Source organism: Phascolarctos cinereus, unplaced genomic scaffold (assembly GCF_003287225.1).
Source record: "Phascolarctos cinereus isolate Bilbo 61053 unplaced genomic scaffold, phaCin_HiC Scaffold_5;HRSCAF=322, whole genome shotgun sequence".
NCBI classification, from domain to species: domain Eukaryota; kingdom Metazoa; phylum Chordata; class Mammalia; order Diprotodontia; family Phascolarctidae; genus Phascolarctos; species Phascolarctos cinereus.
In genome coordinates, this window is record NW_027555958.1 from 134838144 (window position 1) to 134858689 (window position 20546).

At 34.4% G+C, this 20546-nt stretch overlaps 1 protein-coding gene and 1 long non-coding RNA gene across 3 annotated transcripts in view; one reads left to right on the forward strand and one right to left on the reverse strand.

Annotated features, from left to right (window-relative positions):
- TRDN (triadin) overlaps positions 1-20546 on the forward strand; it is a 155223-nt gene that overhangs the window by 126936 nt on the left and 7741 nt on the right. Inside the window, exons 6-7 of the mRNA XM_020986972.2 lie at positions 10491-10535; positions 16300-16359. Of these exons, the coding sequence (XP_020842631.2) occupies positions 10491-10535; positions 16300-16359 (105 nt within the window). The remainder of the gene's footprint in view (positions 1-10490; positions 10536-16299; positions 16360-20546) is intronic.
- Positions 16366-20546, reverse strand: part of LOC110208828 (uncharacterized) — a 78778-nt gene continuing 74597 nt past the window's right edge. For both annotated transcript variants that reach the window (XR_013486953.1, XR_013486950.1), the window contains one exon: positions 16366-20487. This is a non-coding gene — a long non-coding RNA (uncharacterized LOC110208828). The remainder of the gene's footprint in view (positions 20488-20546) is intronic.

Below are 20546 nucleotides of genomic sequence, written 5' to 3' on the forward strand. Positions count from 1 at the left end.
AAGGAATTATATGACCCAATATGGACTTGCCATGTCCCATAATACTTCCTTCATGTGTACATGCAGCATGAACATCCAAAGGTGACACTGTGGTCATTTGAAGTCCCTTCAATAGAATTTCATTCAGGAACAGTACCAGAGAACCACTCAGAAATATAGAATTATCTTTACCTTCTTAACAGTTCCCCTCATTTATGGCAACTCTCTTGGCCATGATTATTTGATCAAACCTAAATTGTGATATACTAATAAAAACAGGAAAGGCATCCAACCAGTGACCATCATTCTTACTGTTGTATTCACAACTTTCCCTATCTCATTAATGACTCTCTAATTCAGATGACCCAGTAAAGTGAGGAATATTTAATAGCCGCTACTTTTGTGTAATGTGAGTAGAAACTGAAAGAAATTCCAAGTGTTAAGCCTTTGGGTGTAGTTCAACACATTATGTGAAATAATTAGCATTGTTTATAACAGAACTGAGTAATACAAAATTAATTATAAAACTACCAAATCTAAGTAATACAAAACTGGCTTCTGATTAACCTTGTGCTATGTTAATATTCGAATCATTGTGATGGTGCTCCACTTTTGCTAAACCATCTTCCTCTGAAGAGCTCAAAACACTTTATTGATATGGCCTCTTTAAGCTTAACAGTGCCCCATATGTTCCAGATTGTTCAGCCAATTCTCATATAAAACAGGACACTAACCCTTACTCATCTGGAACCTATTTTTATTTCTGCTTAGGGGTTTAGTGTCTGCTTTCCAATTTCTGTGTGTGTGTCTCTCTCTCTCCCTTTCTCCCTCTCTTTCTTCTTTCTTTCTCTCTCTCTTTGTTCTTACTTCTTTGTTCAGGGAAGTTTGACATAGCTGGGGAGTCCCATTTGCCTATACAAACTAAATTTGAATCTCCTTCTTTGTGTGTTTCCATTTGGATATATGAACAAGGAGAAACACAGTCGCTTTTGGATTCTTTTTTTTTTTATCCTTTTCTAGGTTTTACTGCTCAGTTAATGGTGTTGCTCCTGGGTTGTATGTAGCTATGCAGATGGCACCATTTGTTTTTTGGACCCGGCTCTATTTGGAGCGTGCTGTCAAAGGCTTCGAGCAGGGTACTGTAGAGTGGGTTTATTAAACTGTCAAAAAAGCTAGTGAGCATTGAATAATTAAAGCAGGGAATTTGGCTGTAAGTCCCCAATTTCTCAGAGCCTATCCTAGAGTCGAGGAGGTTGAGTAGCCTGGATAGGTTTCCTGAATAGCTCAGATATATTTTGGGATGCTGAATATTTCTCAGTAATGAGGGAATGTAGTTTAATGATTACAGAACAATGCTGTGGATTAGGTAGATGGATTTTAGACCTCACTATACACATTGGCTTCTAGTATGATTGAGGTTAAGAAACTACACATAATTTGTAAGGTTCCTTATTTATGAACAGAAGCAGACTAGGATCTCCCTATTTTTGTGAAAATAAATATGTGTATACATACATAAATATGTATATAGATATGTGAGTCTATGTGTTATCTTTGTATGTGATGGTACATTAGTTCCTCTCTGTGAGGCTGTGTTTCAAAGTACTTTAACTCTCTCACAAAATACACATTGTACAAAGTTTTAATAGTAGTTAGTGTTATGTAAAAGGGGATGATGGATTGATTGTCCATCAAAGAGTTATGAAGTAAATATGACTTTGAAAAGTATAGATACATTGTACTGGGTGTTTTTGAAGGAGAAACTTCTGATTTTGGAGAAATAAGATACTTCATTCAGAATGTTTTTGTAGGAGGGAGTTGTGATTTGGTGGAAATCAGTTATTTCTCTCATATTGTCTTAATTTTTATTCGCTTTCCATAATTCATTTCTTAAAATCTGATGGTTTTAGAATTTTAAGGGACCTTAGAATTATCCAATCCACTCATTTCCTGCTTTTTTTTTTTTAAGATGTAGAACATGAATCAGAGAATTTATCTAAGGTCTCAATACAAGTACTAGAACTGGGACAATTCTCATAAGATCAGACAATTAAAGAATTGTCCAAGGACTAAATTTTTTTCTTTGGAGAGGAGAAGTGAAGAGCCACTGGCAAGCTATCCATTCTCTTAAAAAAGAAGGCAGGGGCAGGGCTTAGTAGTAAGGAATGGGGTTGAGTTATGGAAAGATTTAGCCAAAAATAGGATGGTGAGATCAGGCAAGGAAGCTTAATTGTGATAGGTTGAAGAGTGGTGCATAACCTTCAGAAAAAAGTCAGGTCTGGAGGAGACCAAGTGCCAGCCTGCTCTAATTCTCTGCTCAGGGAGTTAAGCCAAGGCCTGGGTCAGCAATCAAACCTCCCCAGTGCAGAAAACAAATTGACTGTAAAACAAGAAAACTCAACATTTTCAAGCTTGTATTGAACCACAGATCTTTCAGAACCCTAACGAGAATTATGGTTCCATGTATTGTTTGCTAATTGTTTAGTGGCCCAGCCCTCTTCTTCAAAACTGGGACCTGTTATATGTGTCTAACATTAAGAAAATGTTAAGTCATTTGACTTGGGTGGTATTCTCTGTCTCTCTCTCTCTGTCTCTCCCTCTCTCTCAGCAATTGGTGTTAAGTGACTTGCCCAGGGTCAAATAGCTAGTAAGTGACAGCTGTCTGACACCAGATTTTAATTCAGTTCTTCCTGATTGCAGGACCAGTGCTCTATCCACTGTACCACATAGCTACCCCTGGGTTGCTCTCTTCTTAAGCCAGTAGGTTAACTTTGCAAGTATAAGTAACCAAGGACCACAGCATGAAAACAAAAGCACAGAAAAACTAAATACTAGCAGGGGAAATAAAGCTCCCGGTGAAACTCAGGTTTTAAAATGTGTGTATTATCATTCCAACTTTTTGAACAGTCGATATGTTTTACTTCTTTTATGAGAAAAAAAGAAATGTGCTTATATCATTCCTTATATTAGAGAATATTTCCCCTTTATAACCAAGTTATTCATTTTATCATTATAGTTACATTATAAAATAAAGAGTGGATATTATTTTAATATTTCAGCAAGAAATGATTGATTACAAAAAAGTTTACCCATATGTGGGCATACATACCAACCTTCCAGTTTTCTGTGCAAAGAAATGAAAATAGGAAATATGTTTGCATTATCATGTTGTATCTTGGAGGGTTTCTAGAATATGTATCAGACTGTAAAAGCATTTGTTGCTTGTTCCTTCTTAATTCAATAAGACATGAGAGGTCTGAGCTTCATACATATCTGAGCTAACACATTGCAGTACCTTTCCCAGCTTTGTACTTTTGCCCAATAAAAAGTTAGATTGACTTTCAATGTCCTATTATAGAATGCTGTACTACCTTTTATCAAATTCATTAGGAAATACACATATATACATATATATGTATATATATACACACACATACATACATATGTCACAAAAGATTTTCTCTCAGCCTGATATTGTTAACTTGGTAAAACTCCTTTGAGAGATTATATTAGGTGATTTTCTAAAAAATAGGTCCCTAATTGCCCAAATTGTTTCAATAATTCATAATTTACTTTGTCTTTTTCCACCAATTTTTTTCTGAAGGAATTTATTTTAAATTTATTCCATGCTTTGATGGATCCAGAATCTCTTTGCTCTGAGCCCTCCCTCCACAAGTATATATGGTAATCTATCTATGCCTGTCAAATTACTCAATGTCCACATTTCCAAATTATGCTATAGAGGATCTATTCAGGATATTAGCATTATTCCACTGGCTGTTGTAATAGTTTGTGGTTACTAGTATGACTTACAAAATAGATAAAAATTAAGGTTAATTAAGTGCAGCTAAGTGGCCCAGCAGCCAGGTGTAGAGCCAGGAAAACCTGAATTCAAATGAGGTCTCAGATATTCAGTATCTGTGTGACCTTGGGCAAGTCACTTAACCCTGTTTTCCTTATTTTCCTCATCCATAAAATGAGCTGGAAATTGGAATGGCAAACCACTGCAGTATTTTTTCCAAAAAAAAAAAACCAAAACAAAACCCAAATGGGATCATGAAGAGCCAGACACAACTGAATGGCAACAATGCTAATTAAATTAATCAAAACTTTCTGTTAAATATTTTGCAAAAAATTAAAGTTATTAATATATAGAATTTATTCATGAAAGTGATATGTTATTCTCTATAGTAGTTTCCAATTTTGACTAAAATGTATTTTCAAAATTTTTATTTTCATATGCTTTAGACAGAGACAAAGAAATCAAAGCTTAGTACTGAGAGGCTGTTTTCAGTTTGAAGTGAGGATACTATCATTCTGTTCATGAACATATGATAAGGTCCATATTTTTAAGTAGATATGACCAAAGCAGGTAACTAGGAAATTTTACGAATCTTAAGAAGTAGAAAGAATTAGAAAAACTTAGGCCAATCAAAATGTCCATGAAAGGTGACATTCTTGAAATCTTTTGACTTTTTGAGCATTGTTGTTTTTTAAAAAAAAAATTATCATGAAACTAGAATAACTGTTTTCTTCATCTTTCCAAGACTTCCTATTTCCTTTCCACTTTGTTCTAGAAAAAAAATCCCAAAACAAATCATTTTGGTAGCTTCATAGCCCAGGCCATGCATACTAATTTGGTTTAGAATCAGGAGTGCTTTCCTTTCAGATGTAGCACATATTTAAAGTATTACTGGTCTCAAAAACACTTTAACCACATCATGAATGATTTGGTTGCTAACTCATGAAAATGTATGACTATAACCTGAAACTCTGGCAGACACACCCTTAAGGGTGACATGGAGATATGATCACAATTCTGGAATTCTTTGACTTTGATAGTCCTATTTCCCCTCTCCATACTCTATCATAGGATTTTTATTCCTTTTTTTATTTATTTAAAAACGGTTTATTTTGTGGCTATTAAAAATAGCCCATAAAACACAAAGTAGATAAGAGCATTCTACCTAGGGCTATATTATCACCTATTTTATAATGATTTTACATGTGAAAGAAAACTAGAATCCTCCTTGTTTATGCATTGTATAAAGTGGATATTATTCAGTGAGTTAATTAATTTTATTGGACTAAGATGCTTCTATGCTTCAAATCAATGTCTGGCAATGCATCTATTATATGCACTATATGCCATAACCATAGTTCCCCTTACCTCTGCAATTAAGGAGCAGAGAAATGTTGGGCCCAATCTCATTAATTCAATTTTCTGTTTTGTTCACCTTATGGTCATCATGTATATTTTTTCCTGGTTCTGCTTACTTCACATACCTAAGTTCACATGCATCTTCTCATGCTTCTCTCTTTTTTTTATTCTTATTGCTTCTTAAATCATCAATTATATTGATGTACACAGTTTATCTAAGAATTCCCCAATTAATGACCATCCATTTTATTTCCAGGACTTTGCTACCAAAAAAAAAAGTGCTTCTTCGAATATTTTGGCATTTTTGGCTCTTTCTTTGACTGACTTAGGGATTATGCATAGCTGTAAGATTTAGGGGTCAAAGGGTCTAGATGAGACATTTTAAGTAATTGTCAAAATATAATTTCAAATTGCTATCTCTAATTGTTGGCCAATTCATAGCTTCACCAACAATGTAATAGTGTGCCAGTCACCATGAAGTTTCTCTAACATTGACTCTTTCCATATTTGGTCATCTTCGACAATTTGTTAAGCATGAGGTGAAATCCCTGCAATGTTTTAATCTTAGTTTGCATTTCTCTGATTATTAATGATTTGGAGCAGTCTTTATACATTGGAGAATTTTTGGGGGGGTTTTTTTTAGTCCACATATTGTGTTAATGTATTATATATCTTGGATACTAGACACTTGGCAGAGATATGTGATGCAATAATTTTTCTCCAATTTTTTATCTTCTAATCATAGTTTTATTGATTTTGCTTTTTTAAAACCTGTCAAATACAATGTAATCAAAATTTTGCATCTTATTTTTGTGACCTCTTCTCCTTTCCTTTTTTTAGTATCTGCCCCTGCCATAGTTATGCATGAATTATTAATTGCCAAGTAATTGAACAAATTTTTTCTATGAAGGAAACTTCCATAATATTGATTTATGAATGGTAGGCTCCTTTCTAAAAGCTGCTTTTTTCTCTAGTCCCCAAAATGAGATTTTGTATTCTGTATACCTTTCAGTCAATTTGAGTATAAAATGTAGTAGATTGCAAACTATCATTTTTGAAGCCTTCTCACATTTTTATTTAAGGAACACTTAGACAATCCCTCAAGATCCTCAAAATTGTGTCCATTACATCATGGATTTCCTTTGCATATACGTGGTATAAATTCAGTAAAAAGCCTAAGACATGTGGACTTGGGGCCTCTTAGACCAAAGGAGTTACTATACCCTAATGACTAATCCTAATGAAAGACCATACATATTTCTATATATAGATGAGGGGAATGGTAGCCAGATAAGCAAAACACTGGTACATTCTTGCTGTATATCCTTGTGGCATATTCTTGCTGTGTTAGAGCACAGTAAACCTTTCTTGTTAAATGTTCAGTTACTCAGGCGTACTACATTTTGTCCCAAGATTGAATCTGAACTAAGAGAGTGCTGGCTTTGGAGCCATGCCTAAAATAGTAGAGAAAAATAGCAAAAAGTGTCAGAAAAGTTTCAGATTCAATGGGTCTATGATAGTCTATCAGCTTACACTCTTTAGATGTGCAAAGCATGCATATTTGAGCCCAGGATTTGTCATCCCAAATTAGATTAGCTATCTGGAAGCATCTAGGATCTTGTTCAGTGGTGGATCAGAACTGCTCCATGCCATTAGTGTTTTAAAAGTATATTGTGGACTCACTCTTTCATATCTTTATGAACTTTGTCTTTGTTTGAGTGAAATATGCAAATATTTCATCAATGAAAAAGAAAAAGCATTTGAATATTCTATTTTCAGAGGAAGGTCCAAAAAAGAAGGGAGCAAGGGTAGGGAGGAAAATGTTACAAGGTAAAATCTTAGTTAAAAGTAATATTAAGTAAGATCTCATGCAAAGCACCCATCTCTAAGATGGGAGCTGCTGTATTTACTTAGATTATTCCCACTCACCTTTGAATATTTTCCAAGTTCCCAAATTTGAGCAGGAAATACAAGCTTTCCCCCCACTCTTCATAATTCCCTGCTTTGGCAAACTTGGTAAGTAGTCTCCCTGAGCCTCTGAAGAGTTAGTGAGAGCACGTGATAAGACAGAACTTTGTTTAATTAAAATCAGTTGATATGAAATTGAAGCCTGGTACTACCTCAGAAAAACTCAGTGTTCAGAACAGCTTTTAAAATCTAGCTTGACACTTCTGATTCAATCACTCAGAAGAGAGAGGGGAGCAAAGTAGCTTGGCCTGACTCAGAGCCCAGGATTCCTACTATTCCAGCTGTAGCTTGGGCAATGGTATTGTGCCTGATTAAGAACTGTAGGGTCAGGCTCACTGTTAGCACTTAGTTCTATTTCGGCAAAGGACACCCAGCCCAGCGGGCAAGCATTCAGGGCCAAGAGAACTGTGAAAGAACCTAAGGCAGCTGGCAGAGGGCTGCAGGGAGAACCATATGGGGACAGTTAGAAGGAGCTCTTGGAGCGAGTTGAGCTGAAAGTCCTGGTTGGGGAAAGGTCAGCTTTTGGACAAGCAGAGCTATGCCACGTTGTTTGCCAAATATTAAAACCATTCCAAATGGTGGACTCCTTTTGTTTTTAATTATCAACATGGCTAAGGGACTTTTGTGTCTTATAAATAAGGATGACAAACAAATTAAGCTCTAGCAGGTGCAAAAAAGCTTATTTTGTCCTGAGCTAAATATGTACCAGCTAAGATGTAACTTGTCAAACTGTGTCAGTAGCAAGAAGGGTTGATGTTGTTGATGGTTTTTTTTGGTCTTGTTTTCCCCTCTGCTTTTATATTTTTAGATATTGAATCCAAGCTAAGAGGCACAAAAAAAAGAGTGGTTACTACTGCAAATTAGTTTTATGTCAAAATGATTCTAGTCCTGAAGTTGGATTGGATTCTTATGATGGTTTTTATGAGAGAAATACACCAACTTGGAGTTGGCTTAATCTCTCCCTTACTTGAAGTTTCCTCCCAAGGTGCTGTAGTGGCTGGTTTCCATTTTGAAGAGCTCCCTGGGGTACTTAGGTACAGCTGCTTCTCTAAGCAGTATTATGCTGCCACTTCTTAGGATAATGAAATTTCAATGTACAGTAACTGGGTCTGCAAATCAAAACTTATACTGGGAGGAACCAGGCCTTCCCTAGGGCAGTGAGAATACGCATTAATATGCTAATCTGAGGTTGAATTCAGCCCAGTTGCTCTTTTGATTTTGTATTAATTCTCTCATATATGTCCATGTGCCCATCAATCTGAGAAGCCTTGAATAGAATGGACAACCATCTGTCTGAGGTGGGTTAGGGCCAGTCCTTCCTGGAGGCAGAAAGATAGACAAGGCATTCTCTTGAGAATGCTTCTAATCAAGGTATAGAAATAATGACTTATCACAGATAACTTATTACTCTTTCAGGAGCTTTAAAATTCTTGTATTTTTCTGTTATTATGTTTTTGTTTTATCTGAGTCATATTAAAAAATCTAATCTAAACAAGTTCTGTGTTGGTGTTTCATTAGTGAAAAATATGCATTAATACCATAAGCAAATCTAATGAATGGACTAATGCTAATGATCTTGCAAAGTGTAACTAGGACATCCAACCCATGGTCTATTTACACCTATGGAAAAGATGTTAGAAATGGAGTAAAAAGACACTCGCTTTCTGCAGACACTTCATTTCTTAGGGCCTCAGGATACTAATATTGGAGATTTATCTATTTCAAAGTATTGTTTGGAGACGCAAATGGAATAATGTACCCATAAAGATCTGTATAACTACATTATTTCCCTTATTCTGTGACATGCTGTTATTTTATTAGAAGTTTAGCAAAGTTAGTTTGATCTGGTGTCTAAAAGAATCTTTTGACTATAGGGTCAAAAGGGCACCTGGCAGCTGGCAAAGAGCTGCAGGGAGAACCATATGGGGACAGTTAGAGAGGAACTCTTAGAGCTGAGTTGAGCTGAAAGTCCTGATTGGGGAAAGGCCAAAATTTGGACAAGTGGGGGTATGCCAACTTGCTTGCCAAATATTTTGACAATAAAGTCTTTTGGCTTTAGAGCTAAAAGCTCTGATACTAGATATGGAAACTGAGCAAATTGTTTCAACACTCTGCTTCTTTTTATCTGTAAAATGTCTATAATAAGACTTCTATTTCCTACTTTACAAATAGGTAAATTAAGGTTTATAAATCTTAAAATGGTAAAATGGGAGTTATTGGTGTTATTAAAAATAACCTAAAAGATAAAGTAGTGAGCAAAGCAAAAGTAGATTTCAATATATTTATATCTCCTTTCTGTCTCTAACTAGTCATTATGATACTGATGTGTGTGTGTGTGTGTGTGTGTGTGTATGTGTGTGTGTGTGTGTGTGTGTGAGAACATCCAAGTCTGGCTACTTTGACTGTTACATGGAAATACAAGAAAAGTTTTTCTCATCATCTTTCAGAGCCTCACATTCCTTTGCCAGAAATGGTTGGAGGCTTGAAAGAGCTGAGGAGTATTCTCTTACCTTGTTGGGCTCTTCTCTATTAATATTGGTTTTATGAACAACCTACTCTTGATTCTTGGCTAAAAGTGGAAGTGAGAAAAGAAATCTATAAATATCAGAAAAGTACCTAGTATCAACTGAACAGGGATTTTATGATGTTATTAGCATCATGTGACCTACATATATTTTATTCAACAAGGAAGTAATGAAATTATGTATTTGTTCAGATATCTTTCTATACTTTTCTGTTTTCTTCTGATTATTCTAAAAAGTGTTGGATTGAACTAGATAGATAGGTAGATAGATAGATAGATAGATAGATAGATAGATAGATAGGTAGATAGATAGATAGATATAGTATGGCTTTACCTATGTACACATATTTGTGTCTAATGGTAGCCTACTCTAGGGTGGGCTGGGGAGGGAGGGAGAAAAAAAGTGCAAGCAGAAAACAAAAGAAAATTTAGAAGGAACACAGAAAAACAGGGTAGTTTTGAAAATGAAGCATAATATTTGTAACATAGTTAAAAAAGCAAACTGTGAGAAGTAAATTCATGGTTTCATATTGAATCCTCTTTTTATTATGTTCTGTGTACATGGAAATGTTCTTTTTTTCACTTTATGTATTTAAATTCAAAATGAATAAAAATTAAAATAGCAAAAAAAATTGTTATTGCTTTTTTCACATCATATACTACACATCCACTTATTTCCTACCCTCTAAGTAGATAGATGTCCTCTCTTGCAACTAGTATAAACCTACAAATGTTTGTGTTTGTTGATGATTGTTAAACATGTAGTTTAAAAATTTCTATCTCCCTAAAATCTGTTTTCCATAATCTTATAATGTATTATTTCCCTTTTAATAAAATATATTATTTATTCCTTTACAGTGACTCACAAAGAAAAGCCAGAAAAAGAAAAACCCGAAAAGAAAGGTAGAGAATTATTATTGTTGTTATACAATTTTATTTTACTTTTTATGCCTCTTTATTCAAATATTTTCCACTCTGTTTTCTGGAGCAAATGTTTAGGCCATTTGGGTTAGGTTTTTACTGATTCATGGTTCAGGATTCCCAAAATACAGAAGACTCTCACTAGAATATTACTCTGATTGCTTTGGGAGTTGATCTGTGAATTCTTAAAGGCTGTTCCAGTAGAGGGCAAGTTCTGGGATATTCTAGCATTCTGAAAAGCTATCGGTCATGGGCCCATAACTGTTAAGCACTTAGCACAGTGTCTGGCACTTAGTAGCTGCTATATAAATGCTTATTTCTTTCTCTTCCCCCAGTAAAAAAAAAATGTGCCTGTATTTTCCAAAGACCAGCTTGCCTACCCAGGGAGAGCACGTTACAGTGGAAAGAGCAGTGATTTAAGAATTAGGGGTCCGGGATTCAAATCCCATTTCTGACTCTAATCATCTATGTCAACTTGGGCAAGTCACTTAACCTGCCTGAGCTTTAGTTTTTCTATGCCTAAAATTAGAGAATTTGACTAGATGATCTCTGACAGCTCTTCTAGCTCTAGTGTTTTTATTTCTTTCCTTCCTTCTCTCCCTCTCCATTCCTTTTTTTCCCCCTTCTTGGTCTGTCCTTTCCCTCATTGCTTGCTTGTTTCCTTCCTTCCTTCCTTCTTTCCTTCCTCCTTTCTTCTCTCCTTCCTTCTTTCCTTCCTTTTCTTGATTGCTTGTTAGCTCACCGCAAGTCATGGAGGATGTCTACTAAGGTATAGATGTGGTTGAAATCTGTGACAATGTAGACATAATCCACACTGAATGAAATCCTCTATCATCAAAAAATTAAAGTATTCTTCTAGGGCTGAAAAGTCCTCTGGCAGTTAAAGATTCCTTTGAAGATACTTTATTTTATTTCCTTTATTCACTTCAAATTTGAGCATTTGAATCTGAAATGTTTGCCTTTTATGAATTTTTTTCTAGTGATGATCTAAATGGATTTTATATGTTCATCTTCAAATCGATTGATAAAGTAATATCCACATGCTTTTTCTTAGTGAACTCTATCCTCCACTAAAGTTTTCCTTTTATGCCTCACTCTGGAGATGACACTGGGCTCTCAAAGGTTATGCCAATGAAATATTATCTCTGGCAGGGCCTGCCAGTTTGGAAAGACTTCAAGTACTGACTTGAGTGAAAAATAATATTCATATAATCTGAGGAACAGCCTTTACAAATTTAGAAGAGAGAGATACATTCCAGGTTGGAAACAGTGTGATAAATTGTTTTGGCTATAACAATTCTTAAAAACCATCTATGATCTCTGAAGAGTTACAGTCTATCAGTGGATAAACTATCCACCCTTATTAGATCATGTGTTTTTAAAGTACTGAAATGTATTAACAACCTTTGCTTAAATTTCAGACTATATGTATTCAGTTGTAATGACATAATGAGTTTATAATTATGTTATTTCAGTTGTTGGATTTTTGTAAGAAGATGTTTATAGTCATTTTTTTCAAACATAAAGGAAGATTCACTGCTCTTTAAATTGTAAAATTTTCAGCAAATTCCCCAAATTAAAAAAAAATGTACTACAGAAATTGGGTAAAGTTCATGGACATACAATTCCAGTTACCAGATATCATATACCAAGTATAGTACATATACTTGCAGTTTTTAAATATTGTCCATGTTTCTTGCGTAGGGCAAGATAAACTACTTAGGCATCTATTATAATAGTGTATAAATGGAGAGTACTGCTCAATTCAACTTCAGTCCTTTTCAAACCCAGACCATTTATACCTAAGACTTAGTAAGTGGAGAGTCAGGGATAAGTAGTGGAAATGGCTGGTTGGTAGGTTGATGAGGAAAAATATAATGGCAGTTGGAAAGGAGAGGTATTCTAATTCTGCTCTTCATGGCTCTGCAGCTAGCTATGTTAATCTCTAAACCCTCAACACGACTGTGTTTTGAAATCAGTGGGATTTTGACATCCTTGCACTTGGTATGCTACTTTGGAACATACAAATTTCCATTGAAGACTTAAATTGAATTTAATTTTTTTCGTAAATACTTGGGGATGTTTTCTTTTTAAATTTTATTAGCAACTATGAAGTTTATTACTATTCCTGCTCTGGAAGAATATAGAATTGGGTACTTATTGCCTCTCCAATGATTTCCTAAATATTAGTAGGGAAAACATTGAATGTAACAATGTAGTTGGCCTTCTCTCCCAAACACATTAGTCAATCTCTCTCTCTCTCTCTCTCTCTCTCTCTCTCTCTCTCTCTCTCTCTCTCTCTCTCTCTCTCTCTCTCTCTCTCTCTCTTAATTTTCTTGTCCAGCTCTTGTATTCATCCCTTTTCTCTTTACCACATATGTTGCATGGAGTTGGAAGATTAAAAAAAATGAGATTTTGAAAATGGGATCCTAAAAGCTGAATTCAGTTTAAAGCCTTTAAACTGCAAACAGAAAGAGTATACTGCATGGTAACTCCCAGCATCACTTTCATTTAGTCACATGGATCCCAAAAGTTAGTAGGATAGCAGTATATAAAAGCAAGCACTTTTAGATTCCTGCTTCTCAAATTCATCATGTTCTTACTGCTTTTTCAGAGGAAAAATTTATGAGCTAGTTATTTTGATTAGAATTTTAGCAAGATCTACTGGAAGAAATATTTTATATTTGAAATGGAATAAAAATCACTGGACATCACAATTTATAATACACAATACACAAATTACATTAGCAAGTTGTTTATTTTCCCAACCTCTAGAGATTTTCTCTGTTTCAGAGAGTGTATGTAACAACCTTGGCAAAATACAACCATCACAGATCATTTATTTGTTATATTTTTCCTAAAGGAACAGACATTTTACTCCAAAGATTGAATTCATGCTATATTATTATGCTCCCACCAATTAAACACACTTTTGACAGTAATGTCATTGAAAATAATAGCTAGCACTTTAAGATTTGCAAAATGCTTTATGTATATTAACTCACATGATTCTCACAATGACCCTGAGAAGTGGGTTTGTATTATTATCTCCATTTTACAGTTGATGAAACTGAGTCAGGGAGAGTTTATGTACTTTCCCAGGCTTATACATCTCGCAAATGTCTAAGGCAGGATTCAAACTCAAGTCTTCCTGGTTCAATCAATTCTACCCACAGCCTTGCCTAACTACTAAGTAGATTTACCTTACCAATTATTTTTTTCACCTAAACTAAAATCAGTTTATGGTCCTTGGACACGCTGCTTTATCACACCAGTGGGAATTGTGGAGAGAAAGAATGGATTTGACAGAGTGTATATTAAAGAACCCAAGGAAATCAATTTATAATTTTAAAATTACTGTAGCTATGTGGAAAATTGATATTTTACTGAATAATCTGACTTCTACAATTGTAAGAGAATGATCTATTTCACATGTTTGTAAAGATTTTTTCAAAAATAGCAAACAACACTCAATAAATAATCAAGCAATTAAACATTTAAAAGTTCACAAAAATTGCTTGGGGGTACTTTTCATGGAAGTGCCATCCTTCAGTAATCATAATTGCAATAAGTTATAATTGCAATAAGAAAGTCATTTCCTATCGGGCCTAGTAGCTGCTGATTTGATGTGAATTAATGATTTGAGTATCGTCACCTCCTAGGCACTCAATAAATACTAAAGATCATGTTGTTTTTTGTTTTGTTTTGTTTTTTCCATTGGAAAGGAATCCAACATGAATGTGCTGGAGCCAGATTGTACCAGCTCATGAAAGCCAATTGCTAAATTTTCAGAGTGAGCTTTTACACCTCAGAAATCAGGAAATGCTACAATTCAGGGATTCATTCATTCATTCATCTATCTGTCTATCTATCTATCTATCTATCTATCTATCTATCTATCTATCTATCTATCTATCTATCTACCTATCTATTGCCCAGGGAAGTCATCTAGACTTAAGAAAGTGTGGGAGACAATGTTAATATGCAGACTGAACTTAAAGGTATGGCATGCATACATTTACCCCCAAAGAGCCAGTTGTTAGATATTTACCAGTGAATCCCTGGCTCTAGGGAGAATATAGTTGAACCATTTTCTTAAACAGATAAGAAAAGAAAGGCCCAGATAAGTGAAGTGATGGTTAACTGTTACTTAATGGAAGAATTAGCATTAGAAATCCTGTTTGGATAGTACCATTCTAATGAGTTTCCATACATTCCAATACACTATGAATGTATTTATTCAAATGCTATTGTGTAGTGTTTGATCCCTGATACCCAGTGTTTATACACTAAACCAAATGCCTAGAGGAACCTGTGAGATAATACTGAAGGCTGATGTATGAATGATTAGATACTGGAGGGACTCTATTGTATTTTATGTGACTGAAATAAAATTGTACATGAACAAAAAATACTTAAACTACAGTCCCCATCAGTTAACCTCCCCCACCTACAGCCCTTGTTGCTCAATTCAAGATAACTTATTATCTCTCACCCTTTGCTACTTAATTATTTCTATTGTTTTGAATTTGATTCAGTAACTCTAGAAGACTATCAATTAACTTGTAGAGGGTACATACCCATACTGATGAAATTACAGATACTAAAACTAATATATTAGATTAAAGCTAAGTCATAGTATATCAGCTCACTTACAAAAACTGTGGCATAATGCATACTGTATGTGCAGTCCTCTTGACTCTCTACTCATCCTCTCCACTCAATCACTACTGACTTTTCTTTGAGGTGGAATTCATACTTAGAGACTCCACTTGCCTTGGAAAACCATTGTAATATTCATCTACTATGATCACATCTGCCATGTTATGTAATAATAATAGATTAATATACAGAACTTGTGTCAGAAACATTTAAGAATACCATCTATTCTCTATTTATTCTCTTCCTTTATTTGTGAAGAAGAGATTCACGATCACTTTCCTTCACTAAAAATAACAGCTCATGTTTATGTAACACATGCTTCCAGAGTGATTGTCTTATTGAGAATCACATAGTTACCATTTCAGTTGTTCCTGAATTCATGTCCTATGTCCCATCCACTGAATCATGTTGATTCTCATTAGGAATAATGCAGTGACTGAGGTTGTGCCATGGGCCGCCCTCCTAAAAGTGTTTGAAATGCAAGGAAGATTGACAGAAACTTATGAAGTATATAATGGGAGTATTGGTTGGGGACAGATGGATTCTAGTAGCAGGAGGAATAAACAATATTTCCCTCTGTAATCCTGGAAGCTGACCCCAAGAATGGCTTTATGGATTAGTTGAGTAGATCATTTCATGACCCATAATATAAATTTTGCCTATTATCATTTATTCTGCTTGAGTTGTTTTTCTCTTTAAGAGTCCCCAGTTTTAGGGGTAGCTAGGTGGTGCAGTGGATAAAGCACCAGCCTTGGATTCAGGAAGACCTGAGTTCAAATCCAGCCTCAGATACGTAACACTTACTAGCTGTGTAACTTTGGGCAAGTTACTTAACCCCATCGCCTAGCCAAAAAAAAAGAAAAAGAATCACCAGTTTTATTATCTATAATATGGCAAAAAAAAGCACCTCATAGGATTTTTGTGGAAATCAAATGATATAATAAGTGAAAAGTGCTTTGCAAACCTTAAAAGACAATACAAGTGTTACTTATTATTAATGCAAGAAAAGTAATTTGCTCATGTGACTTGAACTGGTAATTATTAATTCTTAAATTCAAACTCATGATCATCTTTTTCTTTCCAGCAAGTCACAAAGATAAACCTGAGAAAAAAGAAAAACCAGAAATGAAATCACTACTCAAAGGTAATTGTTAGTGATTATTTTATGATTATGTATATTTTAATGAAAAAAAATTGATGTGTTTGATAAGTAGATTGAATAATAGTTATATGAATCCATTTATACTTCAGGATTGGTTTTGAAAATTTATACAGATCAATGTGCATAATAACAGAATTCTGGACTCTTCCTTAATGCTAGTGCCTTTCCCCTGTTGCTTATCTTCAGTTTATCCTGTATATACCTTGTTTTTACATAATTGTGTGCAGCTGTTCTTCCTTGATCCCCTTTTTAGACAGGGAAATCCATGAGACCAGAGACTGTGTTCTACCTTTTTTGAATTCCCTCAGCTTAGCCTAGTGCATGGAACAGAGTAGACAACGAATGCTTTTGAACTGATTTACGTATGTGCAAAATAAAGTTTACAATTTCAAACACTCAAAAAGCATGTATAAGAGCCTCCAAATATGTCAGGATAATAACATATCTGGAAGCTAGAATTATGCTCTTTACTATATTTTATTAATATGATTCCTACTTTTAATAGATCTATAAGGCTTCACAGATATTGTAAAGTCCTTTAATTGGTTGTATATTGGTCATAGATAGCCAAAAATAATTCATGTAATTTAAAATGGTAGACTGAATAAATTAGGTTTCTTTATCCTCACAATCTTTATATCTGTCTATCTGTCTGTCTATCTGTCTATCTATATGTTGGATAAAGCTAGATATGAAAGTAGAGATAAATAGATATCTATCAATAGATCAAGATATAAAGTTAGGGAAAACAGAAAGAAAGGATACACATCAATTTAAGTTATAGGAAGGCTTTTATTGACTATATTTACATATAGATATGTCTATGGAAATATACATATGTATGTATATTTTTAGATTTAAAAAGAAAGATAAATTCTGAATTTAACTGAATAATTTGACCATGATTTTATTTAAAGTTGGTACCAATTTGCTAATGAACTAGCTTGGTGTAGAAAATATCAGCCTTAGACATCACAAGATTGAGCCAACATGTGGCTAAACATTTACATGAAATCTCAAAAGGGCTCTTAAAAAAATCAGTATGAAAGAGACTGTATCAGGGCTTCATGATCTTATTTGTTCTGTGGGCACACATGAAACTTCTACATTGATTGCCCTGTTCTTTCAAATTTGGCTTATGGAATGGGTCATTACTAAAATCTCTTGATAGAGAGAAGGAAATGAAATATGATGTGCCTTGGTTGGGGGTGGGGGGAGCATCAGGGTTGGGAGACCTGGATTCTTAATGAAAACTTGGGATCTCTGGAGTGGTTAAGAAACTTTGGACTTGAAATCCTTAAGGGTCCCATCTCCCTTCCCGATATTCCCTTACCTCCTCATCCCACATAAACATACCACACACTCTTCTCCTTAGGGATCCGGGGTCTAGTATTCTGACCATTCTGTACTTGATAGAGGAATCAGCACAAAAAATTTCTCCAGCAACTTTCAACACATATGATTATTAAAACCCTTTCAGGGCATAGTGCAGGCAACCTTACATCTACACAGACAAAATTAAAGTACCTTTATTTTGCTCTAATTCTCTGAGTCAAGGTTTCACCAAACAGACCAATAGGTCCTTTGATAACATCTCCAAGTTGCTGACCTCTGTTTCCTTTTTTTTGTTATGGAAGTGACTGAGTAGGGATGAAACACCAATGATTTTCTGTTTCTACAAAATGTTTTAAATAGTCTTTATTATATTCCTGGAAACTTATATTGCTATCTGCACACCTGAGTCTTAAAAACAAAGTACTGGCACAAAAATTTTAGGATCACATTTATTTGTTAGCTCTACAAAGAATATACTTTTTTTTTTGGACCAGATCTGAGATTCCTTTATATAAAGAGCTTTCAATGAAGAAATTCCCTCTAACAACAATGATCTGTACTTATTCTACAACTTGTGATATTAGAAAATTAGCTGTATGAGACACTGAGAGGTCATAGGACTTTCCTAGGGTCATATAACTAGCATTTATGAGAAGTAAGACTTGAACTCAAGTCTTTCTCACTTTAAGTCTTGCCTTCTTGTGGGGAGGAGGCAATCAGGTTAACTAACTTTCCCAGGGTTACATAGGTAGTAAGTGTCTGAGCCTGGATTTGAACTCAGGTTCTCCTAACTACAGGACTTGCTCTATCCACTCTGCCACTAAGGCTTACTTTTGATCCACTATGCCATGCTGAGTCTCAATAATATGCTATGTTTGTTCATATATATATATATATATATATATATAGGCCACACTCCCTATCACCATCTGGATTGTATGCAACTTGAATGATATCTATAATCAGTGTTATTTTTCAGTGTATATTTATATTTTCTTTCCATAAAATTATATGTGGTTCAGTCCAAATTCAAATCAAAATAATATTTTGCCTACGTATTTTGTTTCTTCTGAACATCTCAGAGTACTTTCGCATACATTATCATAAGTATCATCTCAACACTCTTATAAAAAGGAATAGTTTTACCATGATCTCCCAGATGTAAGGGGCACAAAAGGAAACATAAGGCACATCTTTTGACTCTGAATTTTATGATTTATTTATTGGATTCTGCTACTTCCACACACTATATGGTTTTAGTAATATACTACATTGTTCTGACATACTCCGGGGTGAATAATCCCAGTATCAGGATTGGAATTATATAATACTTCCTATGTTTTTACATTAGACATTTTTTTTCTTGGAATGAACTAAAGAACTAAAAATACATTCATAGGATTGCCTATAGAAAAAGTTTTAATGTTATGTTGGTTAATTCTTTAAATGTTAAGTTATTTTTGCGCAGAACTACCTAACCACCTAATCTTGGTACATAGTATTACCTTTCCAGTAGAAATGACAGTAGTTGTGTGATCTAGCTCTCTTTTCAACTTCTTTAAAGCCAAATTGTTAAAATTTAGATATACCGTATAATAGATAATACTTTTTAATTTGCCTTGTTATTTAAAATACTAGTGATGTCCCATTTGCTCATTGAAAATTATTTTGAAGCATTTTGAAGGGTATTTGTGGAATAGCCCTTAGGACATGAATATTAAACCTATTTGAATGTATTTAGGCCACTTTTTAAATATGGATGTGCTTGTAATCTTTGCATGTATATACATACATACATATGTGTGTATGTGTATATACACACACACTGAGATTACATTAAAAAACTATTGATTGACTTGTTAGTACTACTGATTATTCAGAAATAAGCTAATATTTTACAAATCAGTTGCCGAAAAGAATAAAGGCTTAAAATCCACAACAAAGAATAGAGAAATTGAAGTCTTACTGTAGAGTTCTTTTTTAGTATATTGATATTTGGAATATTAATTGTGTCAAACCTGAGTGGTTCATAATCAGTTATTTTTCACTGTATATCTGTATATTATTTCCCTAAAAATAAGGATGGAAATTATATATAGACCAATATAATTATCATTTATCTTTATCTTTTTTTATATTTAATTTAATTTCTTCTCAATGACATGTAAAGAAACAATTTTAGCTCATCTTCTAAATTTTGGTTTCCATATTCTTTCTCTATCCTCTGCCCCTTTCCCCTCCTTGAGAAGGAAAGCGATTTGATGTAGATTATACATGTGCAGCCATTCAAGACATTCCCATATTAGCCAGGTTGCAAAAGAAAACGCAGACCAAGAAACAGAACAAACAAAACCCACCAAGAATAATTAATTTAAATAATAAAAAGTATGCTTCATTGTGCATTCAGATTCCATCAGTTTTTTCTTTGGAGATAGATAGCATTTTTCATCTTAAGTCCCTCAGAATTGTCTTGGATTATGTATTGCTGAGAATTGCTAAGTCATTCACAGTTGATCATTGCACAGTATTATAACTGTGTTCAATGTTCTCTTTCTTCTGCTCATTTCGCTATATATCACTTCATGTAAGTTTTCCTGGGTTATTTTGAAAATATCCTGCTCATCATTTTTTATAGCACAAAGTATTCCATTGCAATGATATACCACAACTTGTTCAGCCATTTCCCAATTGACGGGAATCCCCTCGGTTTCCAATTATTTGCCACCACAAATATTGGTCCTTTTCCTTTTCCTGTGATCTCTTTGGGGTACAGACCTAGAAGGGGTATAAATCTTTATTTTCTAAAGGGCTCAGAATTCTTGTGCATGTTTTAT